The sequence below is a fragment of the Lemur catta genome, chromosome 17, assembly GCF_020740605.2.
Source record: "Lemur catta isolate mLemCat1 chromosome 17, mLemCat1.pri, whole genome shotgun sequence".
Classification (NCBI taxonomy): Eukaryota; Metazoa; Chordata; class Mammalia; order Primates; family Lemuridae; genus Lemur; species Lemur catta.
This window is the reverse complement of record NC_059144.1, coordinates 46,587,948-46,604,417: the sequence shown is the minus strand read 5'-3', so window position 1 is coordinate 46,604,417 and position 16,470 is coordinate 46,587,948. Positions and strand designations below refer to the sequence as shown.

General features: G+C 37.7%; 1 protein-coding gene across 2 annotated transcripts; it reads right to left on the bottom strand.

The window, feature by feature from the left end:
* Positions 1-1,055: 1,055 nt before the first annotated feature.
* On the bottom strand, positions 1,056-15,410 carry SPO11 (SPO11 initiator of meiotic double stranded breaks). 2 transcript variants are annotated; one of them, XM_045528252.1, is made up of 13 exons: positions 15,164-15,410; positions 13,079-13,192; positions 11,679-11,767; positions 11,185-11,251; positions 10,462-10,570; positions 10,024-10,110; positions 9,417-9,453; positions 8,974-9,083; positions 6,530-6,629; positions 6,200-6,237; positions 4,937-5,013; positions 2,225-2,336; positions 1,056-1,714 (listed from the first exon to the last, which is right to left on the bottom strand). In XM_045528252.1, exons 1-13 carry the CDS (start codon positions 15,406-15,408, stop codon positions 1,595-1,597), a joined length of 1,305 nt encoding a protein of 434 aa, XP_045384208.1. In that variant the 5' UTR covers positions 15,409-15,410; the 3' UTR covers positions 1,056-1,594. The 2 variants fall into 2 exon arrangements, with proteins under 2 accessions (XP_045384208.1, XP_045384209.1); XM_045528253.1 differs by lacking the exon at positions 13,079-13,192 and having other exon boundaries at positions 15,164-15,326.
* Positions 15,411-16,470: the final 1,060 nt, after the last annotated feature.

Below are 16,470 nucleotides of genomic sequence, written 5' to 3'. Positions count from 1 at the left end.
CCAGCAGTGTGCACATCAGACCACATGTGAAGCACATTACATGCACCAGTGTAATGCATGTACCCAGACTCCGGATTTCAGTTCCAGCTCCACTGCTTATTAGTTATGGGACTTGGGAAAGTTACTTTAACCTCTCTGCACCTTTCCTCATCTGTAAAATGGGGATGGTAAAAAGAGTACCTGGCTCATAGGGTTTCTGTGAAGATGAAATGACATATTGTTTACAAAACACCTAGAAAAACACCTGGCACAAAATAAATGCTATTATATGAGTACTTTCCTTTATTATTATATTGCCTTATTTAATCCTTACTACAACCTCTTGAGAAGGGCCAGCCCAAGCTGTGCAGTCCACAGGACCCCAAGACTAAGGGCCCGTGCTTGATTTAATTCTCTGCTGCTGTTGTCTTGAAATTCTTAATAACTTTTGAACAAGGAACCCTGCATTTACATTTTGCACTAGGACCCATGTATTCTTGAGGTAGATAGTTATTATTGTGCCCTAGTATTATTATTGTGGCTTTGGACAAGTAACATCCTCAGTGTTCTCACCTGTGAACTATGGTATAATTGCTGAGTAAGAACAGTGTTCTTGGGAGAATTAAGTGAGATACTGTATGAGCAGTGATTGACATGTATAAGTTCATGGAAATGGTATCTCATTATTGTTATTACCATTTATCTTTACAAAATAACTACCCTAACATTTCTGTACTTCTATAAATTCATGTTCTTGCTTAAAACTTTCAATGCAGTTAAAGGTTTACCGAAAGTACAGAATAAAATCATAAAACTATTCTCTGGCAAAATTAAGGTACGTTTATGGAGGGGGGAAAGATCACATCTTTATTATTAGAGAAGTGCCTTATTAAAATTTGAGGCTTCTATAAATCTTAAAACTGAAGAAGTTCTTCATTTTATAGAGCTAGACTAGAGAAGAATTCAAATGCTTGAATTTGAGTGATAACCCATAAGACCTTGGAGAACCTTTTCAAATAAGTAATATTATCAATAAAAAGTACACACAATACAAAATAAAACAAAACACTGAAGACTACATCAACCCAAGTATTTATTCATAATAAATTTTACTAATTTAACAAATGAATTTGTAGGGTTAATTCCCTACACTAAATCCCCTACACTTTGAAGGCAAAGGAAACATAAGAAGGAAATACTGGACACTATAATTCATTAGCAACATCTCAAATTTAGATGATTATTATTGTTACTAATAAGATTCTTCATGCTTTAACACTAGTTATATTGTAGAAGGTAAATAAAATATTTTTGTAGACTTTCATGACATGTATAAAATATTATTTTTTCAAATAAAATTCAAAAGTCAAAGTAACATATATCCTCTTATAATTTACTTTAGAACTTAGGCTAGAAATCAGTATCTACAGAGGATAAAATAAAGCTTTCTAAAGAAAATTGGAGCATAGCATTTGTTTTGAAAAAAATTTAATTAATGAAAAATTATTTTACTTTTACAGAGTTAAGAATATATGTTCTTTCCGCAACAGTATTTACCAACTAAAACAAAACTAAGGAAAAGCCTCTGGCAGTCACAAATTCTTCTGATTTATTTTTATATCCACCCTCCAAATCTTAATTTGTTAGGTAAGTATACTCTGGAAAGATAATCTGATGATAGGAAGGTCAAAGCTTGAATTTCTGCCTTCATTTTAGAATCTGCCATTATTTCCATCTGTCAATAAAAGTAAAATATAGTCATACCAAGTTCTTTGCTGCAGTTCTATCATTTCAACAAACTAGTAAATCTACACTTGTTTTATTCTCTAAAACCGCAGGCAATAAATAGCCTTTAGGGTCACCTGGAATATTCTAGAGCTGCTACAGCTAAAAATATCAGGCTTGAGAATACGCAGTATGGATGCCTTCAATAACTAGGAAAGGTCTGAGATCTTTGTAATGAGTTCTTTTTCTTCTTCTTCTTCTTTATAATCCCCAAAACTGTAATACAGCCATTGACAATAGGTATCTAACTATGAAGAGCGTAAAAACAGACCAGCTCCATTCATTTGATATCATCTATTAACATTCATATGATTGAATTTCAACAACTATTTACTGCCAAACAACACTAATGTTAGTTTTTGGTTATATAAAATTTCAAGAAGGATATTTTCAAAATACTATGTGAATAAATGAAAGACAAATATTCAACACTTGAATTTTAAAACAAAACATCTTATACTTCTTTTCTCCAAAATGGTTGGCAGGTAACATAAGGTCTCTTCAGGATACTGTCAAGTTTCATGTGGTCCCGTTTTGTTAGTGGAATCAAACTATCTTTAGGTATATTTAACCTGTAGAAAATAGAGGAAAAAAATCAGTAAAAACAAAGTGTTCCTATAACATGAATATCACATATATTTTGCCTGTATCTATTGTACTATTTCAAGAAACTCAGAAATAACAGATAAAATTAGTACAGGTCTACCTCTTAAATCCAGCATTTGGGGAACTGTCATGTCCTAGACCAGAAAGTTTCAAGTGGAAGTTGTGTTTCCACAGAACATAAGATTCTGTTCTAAGTCTTTGTTTTTATTCAGGTCACATTCGTGATAATGATGACAGGAAGGCAGATGTTAGTTATTAAGCAAAGGCCAATAGCACTAACGTCATGTGTGTCGACACCAAGGCTGCTCAATGGCGGTGCAGTTAAGCCTCCCAGAGCTTTGTATGGTTTGAGCAGTGAGCTCCAATACACATGGCCAGCAACTGAGATTGACGGACTTTAGATAACACTGAGTACTTAATTATTTGTAATTCATTAAAGATTCTGGGCCATGGAAGTTAGTCTATCTCTTTACACTCTCTCTCTCTCTCTCTCTCTCTCTCTCTCTCTCAAACTCTCACACATACCTATCTAGTTTTAAATTTGAAAAAAGTAGTATATAACTTTACTGTGATATGTGTTTCAAAAATAGAACATGAGAGGTCCAGGATTTATTGTACATGCTACTTTTTGAAGTCACAAATCCTAGATTCCCAAGAAGAGTTCCAGTTTCAAATAGTCTTTTCGATGTCCCCATAATTATGACCATTTGCCAGGGGCAGCTCCCGAATAGGGGTGACAATTTGATTGAAAGGGAGGCCTAGAGGATTTGCCTTGAAATCAGGCTTGTGTAGCTACTACACTGTTTTTCCTTTGGTAGTATATTTATTTGGAATGGATTTTGAGAGCACTGATGGAATTTATGAGATGCAGCTAGAGTTTCTCCAGGCCGTCCACCTTAATAATTATCAGATCATTTATTCTGAATTTGTGTTTAAAATGGTCTTCAAACAAATAGATCACCCCCAAGGGATTTTGACCATGGTACATACACTAAATTGAACAAAACTTTAATTCATGGGAGTATAAATACTCAAAAGTCAAAAATGAGATGTTTCCTCTTGTGCCCTCATTTTGTAACAAGTAGCTGATCCCCCCAAACCTGTTCACATACCATATTTAGGAAACAAGCACCTGTTATCAAGAATTGCTCACTGCTTAAAGAAATTCAATAAACATGATGAAGTCATTCTTACTGGCCAATTAAAACAATAAGAAGACATTTTAAAATATCACGTTAGCACAGATTTAAAATAAGTATTAATGCCCTATGCTGAGGGACAGGTGAACTCTTACTCTCCAGGAAATGCAAAATAATTAACCTACCCAGAGGGCAGTCAAAGCCTTGCAGGCTTTGACCCACCAGTTCTTCTGGGAATTCAGCCTAAGGGACTAATTAAAGATGCTCTTAGAGATTTACTTACAAGAGGGCCAATCTTGTAACTATCTATCAGAGCAGAGGTTTGGAAACCACCTAAATGTCTGGCTATGAGGGATTGGCTGAATAAACACTGGCATATCCAGAATCTTAACTCAGTAATAGAAGACATTGAAAGGAGGAATATTTATTGACATGGAAAAGTGATCACATTGTGTTGTGTAAAAAGAAGAGGATTACAAAGCAACAGTAGAGTATGATTGCATTTTTGTGAAGAAGTTATGGCCATGCACAAAACAGCTACAAAAGTAAAGCTGCTCATCTGTAGACGATTTTTATCTTGTTACTGAATGATATTTTTTCTATAATGAACATATATATCAATAATAGACTTGTCAAATTTGAGGTTCCTAAACTTTAATGATCTTAAAATGATATTTTTGAAGTTAAAATTTAAAATGTATAATAAAATTGATTCATATGGCAAATGATGTTGTCGATGTTACAATTTAATTGGATTCAATTAAAATAGTAAAAAGACTATGCTTTTTAAGTATAAAAAATTTATAAAATGTTTTAACCATAAGAGGAAAACAAGAACATTTTTTAGCTAGCTGAAAGTACAATTAACCAAATTCATGTGTTAAGTATTTTAGTAGTTGAAACAGAAACATTAATGGATTTAATTCATAATTATATAATCCTGAGTCATAGTGAACAATATAAATAAAAAACATTAAGAGCTTTCCCTTGTATTGACTTTTTAGGCTCATTGTTACATGTAACTGTAAGGCTGGTGGCAGGTACCCCTCCCTTCCCTAATGAAAAAAGAAGCCCCTCCTATTCCTCAATACCTGCGCTAAAGCTGAAACAAAGAAATTCCTCACTCTTCCCGCTGAAACCTTCCCTCCTGAGAAACTCGCATCCCCCAGCCCTAAAAACCTATATAAGCCCACCCAGACTTCTGAGCGGGGCAACTTCTCTGGTCCCACTCCGTGAGACCAGGAAGCTCGCCTGGGTCCCTCTCTTGGGACTCGTTACCCCCCACCAGGGAGCACCCCAATAAAGCCTCTTTACTTATTCCTTTCAACTCTGCTTGCCTTTCTCTCTCTGGTGTCGGCCACTCCAAAAACCTTACAGTAACAATGAATCATCACTTTAAATATTCTAGTTCTGTTATACCATCTAACCTTTTAAGATCAGAAGGGAGGAGACCAAGCCATCTAATAGCTGGAACTGTGAGATTATGAGCTTCAAAAGACATGGACTAAAATAAAGAACAAAAGTATATTAAGTGAGGCTAAATTGCTGAAAGCTAGCATACTTGTTTTTGCAGTCAAATATTCTATTTATTAAAGAACAACAGGGCCAGGCATGGTGGCTTATGCCTATCATCCTAGCACTCTTGGAGGCTGAGGTGGGAGGATTGCTTGAGGCCAGGAGTTCTGAGCAAGAGTGAGACCCCATCTCTACAAAAAATTTAAAAATTAGCTGGGCATGGTGGCATGTGCCTGTAGTCCCAAGGTACTCGGGAGGCTGAGGCAGGACCACTTGAACCAGGAGTTTGAAGCTGCAGTGATCTGTGATGACACACCACTGCATTCCAGCCCAGGTGAGAGAGTGAGACCCTGTCTCCAAATAAAACAAAACAAAAACAAAAAATCTAAAGCTGGCTTCACATGCCCAAAGCCCACAGAAGTAAGAAAATCACTGGGAGCTACAATAAACTAGGACCTGGGTTTTAGTGAAGGTGTTAAAACTTCTCTGTATTTTTCTATTAATTTTCTATAAAGCAAAACTAAAAATTAACCTCTTCAACCTGCATTTATTATGTTTTGTGATTCCATATCTTACACCTGCTCCACTATCCTTTCTATCTGCTATGACATTCACCATGCATCAGAATCACCTGGAGCCCCCCTAGTGATGCTGGTTTAGTAGGTCTGGATGGGGACTGAGATTTGCATTTCTAACCAGTCTCCAGGTGATGCTGACACTGCTGACCCAGGGCCACGCTTTGAAAACTACTGATACATGGTAATTGCAGACCCTAGTGGAATTTGGTGTTTTCATTTCTCCCTATGGTGGGAGAAAAGGGACTGGTAAAGTCAGAATTCAAGGCTATATATAATATTTAGAGTAAAAAAAAATATTTAGAGTATATTTGGCAATCAGTGTTGTTGTTACTTCAATAGGCTAGGAGAGTGCAGGATAATAAATAGCCTCTTGCCCACAGCTACTCCCACTGCCATCTGTGGTTGCACTGGTCATGCTGGAAGCTGGAATCACAGCCACTGAAACACAGATTGGTCCTGGAATAGGATACTAGGCTCTCTGGTACCTTTGGGGAATTCTCAGCCTACTTGGTGGTGATAAGTAAATGCAGAAATCACCCCCAATGAATATAAAATATCTAAATATTGGAAAAAGGAAAACTACTTTTCTATGCTTACCATCGATCCATACTTATAGATGCACATTATTTCTATGCCTGTTAAAAGAAAGTTAATTATAAAATTCATCTTACTGTATATTACAAGTTAGATAATCTATACTCTCAGATTTTATCTAACATATGCAATTTTAATTTTGTGGACATTTGCAGTATTAAACTGGTTCTCAGTTTAATACGGCAAAAAAAAAACCACTATAAATTGCCTCAAATGATTATAGTCCTAATTTTAATCTCAACATTTTCTTTTCAAATGTTTTTATGAAAGTGTTCTGAGAATTGAAGGCACAACTGCAAATACTATTGTTCTGAATAACCCAGTGATAAACACCGTGTGGATCAGCATCTACGAGAGTAAACACTGGGGTGTGGAACGTATCCCAGAGCTTCTTGACCAGAAGTCTTGTGTTCAGATCAGGAACTCCCTTTCCCTAAAAGCAAGATGAAAATTAGGCATTTTAATTCCAGTAGAATGAAATGAATACAACTACATCCTTATTTTATTAAAAATTTAAAAGATACATCCCCCTACCTTGAATTTCAAGTGGTGAAAGACTATGGTGTTGACTGTGAAAAATGTATAATATATACAACAAGGTGAAGGACTGGGAATTATCCCAGTCCTATAAAATGAGCCTAAGGAAATATTTCAGCAGAAACAGAAATAATAAAAATTTTACATACTTAAAGATGCTCACTACAGAGTTACTTAAAATGACAAAAACTAATATAAATAGCCAAAATATCTAACAGGAACATAGAGAGGTGGCATAGCACAGTGGTGATATGCACCAGCTGCAAGGCCTGACAGCCTGGGCCGGCATCTCGGCTCTGCCACTTCTTAGTGGCAGGAACTTAAATGAGTAAGGAAACTACTCCGTGGTTTGGGGCTCTGTAACCCCCTATAAGGTTATTATAGAAATTAAATTACTTAATAATCATAACACACTTAGAAGACTACCTGCTTAAATTTAGGCTTTAATAAATTCTAAATGGTGGAATAATGAATTCATTAAAACAATAATTACGGAGGAAGGTAATTTAAAGTATTACAATGATGTTAAGAGAAAAGCAGCAAACCAAGTGACACATGGAGCAGAGGAGGAAAACAGAGTACACATAGAAATTAAGAATGGGCTTTGGTTGGTGTGGATGCGGAGAGATAGGAACACTCCTACACTGCTGGTGGGACTGCAAACTAGTACAACCTCTATGGAAAGTAATATGGAGATACCTCAAAGAGCTAAAAGTAGAACTACCATTTGATCCAGCAATCCCATTACTGGGCATCTACCAAAGGAAAAAAAAGACATTCTATAAAAAAGACATCTGCACTAGAATGTTTATAGCAGCACAATTCACAATTGCAAAGATGAAGGAACAACCCAAGTGCCCATCAATACATGAGTGGATTAATAAAATGTGGTATATGTATACCATGGAGTTCTACTCAGACACAGAAACCAGTGGTGAACTAGCATCTCTTGTATTATCCTGGATAGAGCTGGAGCCCATTCTACTAAGTGAAGTATCACAAGAACGGAAAAACAAGCACCACATGGACTCACCATCAAATTGGTATTAATTGATGAACACTTATGTGCACATATAGTAGTAACATTCATCAGGTGTTGGGCAGGTGAAGGGGGAGGTGGGGAAGGGGATATTCACACCTAATGGGTGTGGTGTGCACTGTCTGGGGGATGGACATGCTTGTTGCTCTGACTTGTGGGGCAAAGGCAATATGTGTAATCTAAACATTTGTATCCCCATAATATCCTGAAATAAAAAAAAAAAGAATGGGCTTTGGATCAGACAGCTCTGAGTTTGAATTTCCTCTCTGCCCATCATTAGTGGTGTGATCTTGGGCAAATTGCTTAGTCTCTTTAGGCTGTGGATTTATCTATAAAATCAGGATAAATATGCCTGCCACATAGAGTTACGACATTATAGCAACATGGAGCTCAACTCTCTGAATCACAGTCTTGGACTTGATCAGCCATAGGATTGTGGTGAACCATTTACCTGCATCCCAGTACCCTGTTATTAAAGTGGGGATGACAACAGTACCTACCTCACTAGGCTGTTGAGTGTCTTCAGAAGTTGGTGTGTGATAAATATCAGTAAGTGTGAACTCTTATTATGTGAAGTGCTTAGCAGGGTTCCTGGCTCATCATGAGCACTTAGTGAACAGTAGTGTATTTTAATGTTTTCCTCTGGGAAATGACAACTAGGAGGCATCCGGAAAGTTTAGTGTAGAAATACCAGGCACTAACAAAAGTTTTTGAATTGGAGAGGAAGGAAATGATGAGGATTAGTGTGGCAGCTTATCAATTATTAATAGGTGGAGTGAGAGATAACTGGAGTCGGCAGCCTCTCTGGAGAATATCGGGGGTCGTCTTGGTGTAAGGATGAAAGGGGAGTGATTACGGGGAAAGGACTGAAACAAAGGACAGTCCCAAGGCCAATTCAAAAGGACTTGTTGACCGTGGGAAGTAAGGAATGAGTCAAAATGACTCTGATGTGTGGACCTCACTGCAGTATGACCATTGATAACTATAGGACAAGTGACAGGAACACTCAGGAAGAAAGATTTTGAGTGTGGTTTTAGAAATATGATCTTGAGGTGATAGATTTGAGGATGTTTAAATAAACACCTTGGAAATTCCTGTTCTATGATCCAAATGATGCAAATATTGAAAGCAGGATGTTGTACAAAACCAACCACCATGGTGTACGTTAGCTTTGGAATTGTAGGAAAGGTAGATAATATACCGTAACCATGATGCATGGAGACATTTTATTGCAAAAGTTGTCATCTAGGAGCCGCTGAAATGTTGCATCTTTTTCTACAATTAATACAAATTTTGCATCTGTAATTAAATCTGTGAAGTTAAGGTTGATGAATTGAAGGCAAGAGCATTTCAATTTAATCACCAACTAAATTACAGTGCCATATAGATCAATTCAAAAGCAGCTATATATATAGTATTTTCATTTTTACATTCAAAAATATAAACATACCTATATTCAGGTGTCTGTCTCTCCCACTAGATAGTGAGCTCCTAAAGGAGTCCTAAAGAAGGGACCATGTTGTGTTCTTCGTGACTGCTATAGGGTCTAACTTGTTTGTTATGCATTATGAAGGTTTGGTTTGCCAAAGGAATGAATGAATGAACACTCCATAAGTTTAAATAGTTGTCCCACTTAAAGGATACTCCGAATTCCTTGAATATTAGAAGGCACAGCAACAGCCTAAGTTTTAAAAGGAGACAGTTTTTATTTCAAATAAATGCAAGTATACCCACATTTTATAACTTTTCACAATGTTTTCATTTTTCTTTGACTATACCAGTCATTAGAGACTTATTCCCCAGTAAGAAAGTAGTAGGAAACAGATTTACCCCTCAATAAGAAAACAGACACATGACCCACAGCAATTCTCCCAGCAGGAGTACTGGCTTAGGACTGTGGGCTCTCTACTACCAAAGCCCACCAAATAGTTTAGTATTAAATGTATTACTTTCAGAACTACAAACCTTCATGAAGATTACTAAATAACCATGCTAAAATGGTCAAGCCACACTCTACTGAAAATAATAGTACATTTTAAAAAGGAATGTGTATGTTTACTTCAATATGACATTTGACAATTAGCATATTTTGAAACTACGTAATGTACAACCCTGTAAAGCATACACCTAGTCTTCAGTTTTATTTTAAAATCTTAAGCTCTGAACTACATAAAGAAACAAGAAATAAAATACATTTCAAAATCAAAGGAACTGAAAGGGAGTAAAGTGTGAAAACATTAATGATGCTTACTGTTGCACCACCAGTACAGTTCACTTTGGTGCCGTCTTCCTCAATGTATCTTAAATTGCCAGCAATTAAGCCTTTTGATGTAGATAACTAGAAAAAATAATAGACATACTGGAAACTTTTTTCACTAATATGTTTTATGCTGATAAGTCACTCTTTGTGTTCACCTGCTAAATTATTTGTGTATTAGATCAGATTCGAATTTCGGAGATGAAGGAGAAGATATGTAAAGGTATTTAGGTTGTAAAAGTATTTGGTAGTTTTCATATGTTCTGGTCCATTCATCCAAAGGAATATATTGAGAACAGATTATTTAAATTTATAGTGAGACAAAATACAGTATCAAATAATATCAAAAGAAGGCAAAGTTTATATTTATTTTTATTATAATTTTATACATTTTGTTTTAAAATAAAATATTTTGTACCAAGTACTACTTACTATATGCAGACTTCTCCTTGGCACTTTTAACATACAAGAAATGTCACTGACAATATTGTCCACAATAGTCTGGTTACCAAAGAGTTGGCTGTCAGTGTAATATATGTCTCTATGAAAATTTAAAAAATATACTTTTAGTTAACCATATTCTCTTTAAATATGACAAGTACTGGAGTGCTATTTGAAGAAAGCTTTAACTGAATGAAAACACAACATATAAAAAAAGTAATGTATTGCCCATAGTTTAGGCTTACATAACTTTTCAAAGCATATAGTAATAGTTAATCCAACTAAATCTCATATTACATTTTAAAGAGTAATTTACAGCCAGGTGCAGTGGCTCATGCCTGTAATCCTAGCACTTTGAAAGGCCGAGGTGGGAGGACTGCTTGAGTTCAGGAGTTTGAGACCAGCCTGAGCAAGAACGAGACCCCATCTCTACTAAAAATAGAAAGAAATTAGCTGGACAACTAAAAATATATATAGAAAAAATGAGCCGGGCATGGTGGCGCATGCCTGTAGTCCCAGCTACTTGGGAGGCTGAGGCAGGAGGATTGCTTGAGCCCAGGAGTTTGAGGTTGCTGTAAGCTAGGCTGACGCCATGGCACTCTAATCTGGGCAACAGAGCAAGACTCTGTCTTAAAAAAATAAAAAATAAAACAATAAAAAATAAAAAAAAGAGAACAAAAAAAAAAGAGTAATTTACCAGAACAATATATTTACCTTTTGGTTGCATAAGTGTTGCTCTGTACTAATTTATAAATCATTGACAATATTTTCAGAATTAGAGCTGGAAAATAAGATGCAGAAAACAAGTTACTCATCATTTCTCCTACTAACTCAGAAGACACTGCTATCTAGGATTTTAACTTACTTTCAGTTGCTTTCCATAATATTTAAAAAATTATCTTTCCAAGATAGAAGGGTTAAGTACAGAATAATTGCCTGAAGAATCAGATAAAGTTAGTTGCTCTATGGACAGCAAAACTGAGAGGATAATTTTCCACTGAATCACATACCTTGAAAAATACATTTATTTTGAAATGATAATCTACTTCCATGGTTATTGACAATGAAAAATTCTAGACTTTTATTTCAAGTACAAGGGTGATCTACTGAAGAACAAGTAAAATTGTTTAACTACAAACAAATAAAATCTAGAAGATAACCAAATATATTTATTCTTTATGACTAAAAGCTAAAAAAGATTAATTTACCAAATTTTTGAACTGACTTTGGTGAATCACTTTTGATTTTTCTTGTGGTACAATGAGATACCATCTGAAGACCCACAGAATCTTCAAACCTGTGATTTTGTTTAAAGCAAGAGAATAAAGTGGATATGACTTCACTTGTCTGACAATATACACCTAGGTCTTCTGCACATCATTTAAATCCCACATTTCTTCTGAATGTAAGCATAAAAGCTTTAGGGTCACCTGGTTTGTAAGCTTAGATCATTCCAGATGGTAACTAGGTAATTAGGTTTGTGACATACAGAGGCACTAAGATAAAGTATTTAAAATAAATGAGTTAAATATCTTTGATTAGGGAGTGTGTGTGTGTGTGTGTGTGTGTGTGTGTGTGTGTGTGTGTATAGGTGTACTTCTTTCCTGGGAAGATATTTTTAGTCTATGTAAAATGTTCTCAAATATTTCACAATCTTTAGCATTTTACTCATTTTTAAAATTTACTCATTTAACAGTAAGTTTTGAAATATTTTATTTTTGATTTGCCTGCAGAGTTACATTACATAAAATAACAATTTATATTAGGTTGTTAAATTGAACTACCTAGCCTCTCCAAAAGGTGGCAGAAGACATCGGGCAAGGATGTCAGGTGTCAGCTGCTTAGAAGCTAGATGAAATCCATCTTTCCAAATATGATGCAAAGTATGAGTCAAAGTATACAGTTAATATTAATTACATTGATCACAAAATAATAGTGACTAAGGAGCCTCAAAATTCCTTTTATTTTGTTTCTGCAACTCTTACAAAATATGAGACCATTGTGCAGTGTTTTTCATTATTCAGCAGAGAAGATTTTACAAGCTAAAAAAAAAACAAAAAACTACATAACTACGTTCAAGAACTTTTGATAAAGCTGTTTGTTGATTTTGCCCCTTCTGGACAAATGACTTAGCAGAGGTAGAAAATCTTCCAGGAAAAAGAGCCTTGTAAACGTGCTTGATGTTCAGGATACTTTTATTTCCGTCTGGGTATCAGGATTAGTTACATTAAATACTTCCCCTGAGAAAGTGTTTGCTTTTGCAGTATAGATGAGAATTGCACCCATCCTATCTCCCCCTCTAAGTGCTAGAAAGCTCAGATTGAAGCTTGGTATCTATTTTCAGCAAGATTATAAGACTTTATCACATGCATTTTGAATTGTAACCTCTTTTGAAGCTACAATTTTTTGTTGCTAGCATTGTTTTTTCTTTGCCTTATCTTTCACACCGACTTCTAGTTTACATATTCTGTATAGCATGTATTTTGTAACTTCCTAAATCCTTTTTTGGCAGGGTAAAGGCAATAAAAAGAATGAAATATGACTAGAACTCTAAATTCAAATAATGACATAGATAATGTATTTAAAAATAAAAATGCAAAATGCCCACTTTATATTTTCCCAGCTTGATCTGTCGTCTATTGTGAATGCAGGTGCTTCATTTCTGGCCAAGCTTGTAATTATGTCTTGGATAGTATTTTCTATAGATGCAAGAACCTCAGAACTAAAACAATAAACACACTATGATTCAATCTTAATAATAAATTATGACTTTATAGTATATAAGATTTCCCCAGATGATACTAAAATCACTTTTTGTTCCATTGGTTGTTTTTTAAGAGTAGGTAACCCACATCAACAGTGATCTCTCCCACTGAATTTTGACATCAGTACTGCAATAAAACAACTGCATTTACGGTGGTTACTTAAAAAGAAATTTCATTTACTTGTAATTTTTTTCTTTTTCCTCTCCTCTGCTCTGAGATGCATGTATTAATAATTTTATTTCTCAAACAATTACCAATTGAATTAAGATCTCCCTTTTACCTTAATGACTAGATCAGGGGTGGGGAACCTTCGGCCTTAAAGCCACACGTGGCCTTCCAAGTCCTTAAGTGCAGCTTTTAAATTTGTTCCGTAAAATTTGGATTCAGTCAAAAGGCTGCACTTAAGCACCTAGAAGGCCACCTGTGGCCTTAAGGCTGCAGGTTCTCCACCCCTGGACTAGATGATATGCTCCACCCCTGAAGTAGATGTACTGTATTTTTATCTACTCTTCATATTAACCTACTTTACTCTAGCTGTACTTAAATACATACTTGTTGGCTTGAGATACTACTTATAAATGTTTTAATTGAAAACAATATAATCGTTTGAGTATTTCCCAAAAGTGGAATGCAAAAATATTTCAAAAAGAAACACCACTTCTCATAGCACTTTACCCTAGTTGATCTCGTGCCTTAAAATCAGCCCTGTCGAAATTTAGTGATACAAAAAGGAAAAAGTTTAATCACTACCATAAAAAGAATAAATCATGAGTTCTGCACCAAATAGATGACTTGGCAACTACTGCACCACTCTACGGCAAAATACGAAGACTGAGCCCAGTTTTCTGTCAGCTGACTTTTAATTTCACCAGCCATCAGCTTCAAAAAATGTTCTGTTATAAATACCATTAGCATATTGTCTAGGAAGAGAAATCAGATCAAATCCAGAAAATGGGCAAAGTGTTGAGGGCTTTAACTTCCACAGAAACTGCTGAGCTTTTACTGAAAACTTATGTCATCCAAAAATGGACTTTAAAACATTTAATACTTTCTAATACTGAGGGCAAAAACTGACCCAAATATCTCATGTGTTTTTCCCAGTTTGAACAAAACAGGGTTTAGGCCCCTGGTCAGACGAGCCTCGCCCTCCCTCGCCCTGTAAGTTCTCTCTCAACCAAGTCCTTTTGTAAAAACGTGTTTGCTCTTGCGTTTTCCGGATGTTTCAGTCGTTGCGCTTCAAAATACAAGAAATTCATTTAGGCTGGAAAAACTTTGCCGATAAACCAGACAAGCAGCTCAAGGCGGCAAAACAGCGGAGCATTTTGAGTAAAAGCGGCCGGAATCATGTTTTCTGTAGGTAATTCCAACCTGGGCAGCTGGAGAATTTCTGTAATTGATTTTAAATAAATCATTTAAAATATATACATTCACTTCCAAGTCAAGAAAAACGTCTCATTATGAACCCTTTAAAACGCGCCGACGTCTCGCGCACTCTGAGCGAACCGCTGCTGGCCCAGGCTCACGGCCTTCAGGCTCTCGCGCTCCTCCCTTGTCAAAGAAAATCCTGAAAGCTTTTTAAATTAAAATTTTATCTGAAAAAAATTAAAATACAAAGCCAAACTGAAGCCCAAACTCCCTGACCTGTAAGGATCTTAGGAAACCTTCAAACCCAGATACAGGGATGCTCGTGGAACATTCTAGAAGAACATTCTAGGAGACACGGAGGCCCCTGTCACCAGGAAGGTGCCGGGGGAGAACTAAGGAAGGGCTTTCTCGGGCTGCCCGCCACCGGCCCCTCCTCCGGCCCCTACACCAGCGAGGCCCCCGGGCGACGAGGGGCGCCCCGCATTCCTCCAAAGAGCAGCTGCCTCGCGCCGCCGGCCATGGCCCCTCCCCGGCTTCCTCAGCCTTGGCCGGAGCTCTTGTACCTAGAAGCCAGGCGGGTCCCCCCACCGGAGGGCTCCCCGCCAGCTCGCCTCAGCTCGGCCAGCAGGGAAGCCCTGTGCCGGTCCAAAACCTCGAAGAACGAGGCCTCCGGCCCCATAGGTGCAAACGCCATGACGTCGGAGGCAGCAAAAAGCTCCAGAGGCCGCGCGGTGCGTCCCACCCTGCGCTCCCAAGCAGGGCTGCGCGCGCTTTCCCGCGCTTTCTGACGGGGCCGGCGCATGCGCATACCGCGCCCCCGGGCGCGGGGCGGGGGAGGGCTGGACGGACAAGCCCCTTGGGTGGAGTGCGCAAGCGCAGGGCTCTGTCAGCTACAGGTCTAGGCACTGGGTTCAGCTGTGATCCAGGCAAACACAATTCCTGCCCTTATTAATGTCTATGTAGTAGCTGAGGGCTCACAAAGCCCTTTTTACTCAGCCTCTCCTAATTCCTTTGACATCCCCAGGGAGTTCCTAATGTTGCCATCCTAATTTTGCAGGACCCGAGAAAGGTCCACACAGGTCAGGCAAGCCTGGGTTATAAACCCAGCTCTCCCACTCTGTAGGGCAGATCTAGCAAATTAAAATACAGGAACAGCCAGTTAAATTTCAATTTCAGATAAGCAACAAATACTTCTTTTTTTTAAAGGATCACTACATCCTGTGTACTATTTGGGATGCAGTTTTACTAAAAAGTTATTTCGTAGCTGGGTGTGGTGGCGCATGCCTGTAATCCCAGCTATGTGGGAGGATCACTTGCGTCCAGGAGTTGGAGGCTGCAGTGCACTAGGGTTATTGTGCCTATGAATAGCCACTGTACTGCACCATGGACAGCACAGCGAGACCCTGTCTCAAAAAGCAAACAAAAAGACCCCAGGTATTTCGTGGTTTATATGAAATTCAAACTTAACTGGGCATCCTGTATTTTATCTAGCAACTCTACCATTTCCCCACACCCTCCCCTTGCAGACTGGGTGAGCCATGACTTTGTCCCACTTGCTCCAAGCCTTCCAGAGCAGAAGACAGGAATTCTGAAGTCCTAGGAAAGGAGTCCTGACTCTGGGGACGAGGTCCTTGGGAGAGGACAGTGGGGCAAGTCCCTGGAGCAAGGGGGCTCCGAGGGGCTCTGGGTGCCTGGGCCTGCATGGATGTCGTGCTGGGGGGCTTGGCCCCAGGAGAGCCACCTGACCACAGGGCCACCCCAGGAATCTTGGTTCTTTCAGTTCCTGGTTATTTGATCCTTTTCAAACTAAAACTAGTTTCCCATCATAAACAATGGACCTCCTCTGTTCAAGGTGGCCCCTCGGAGCCCC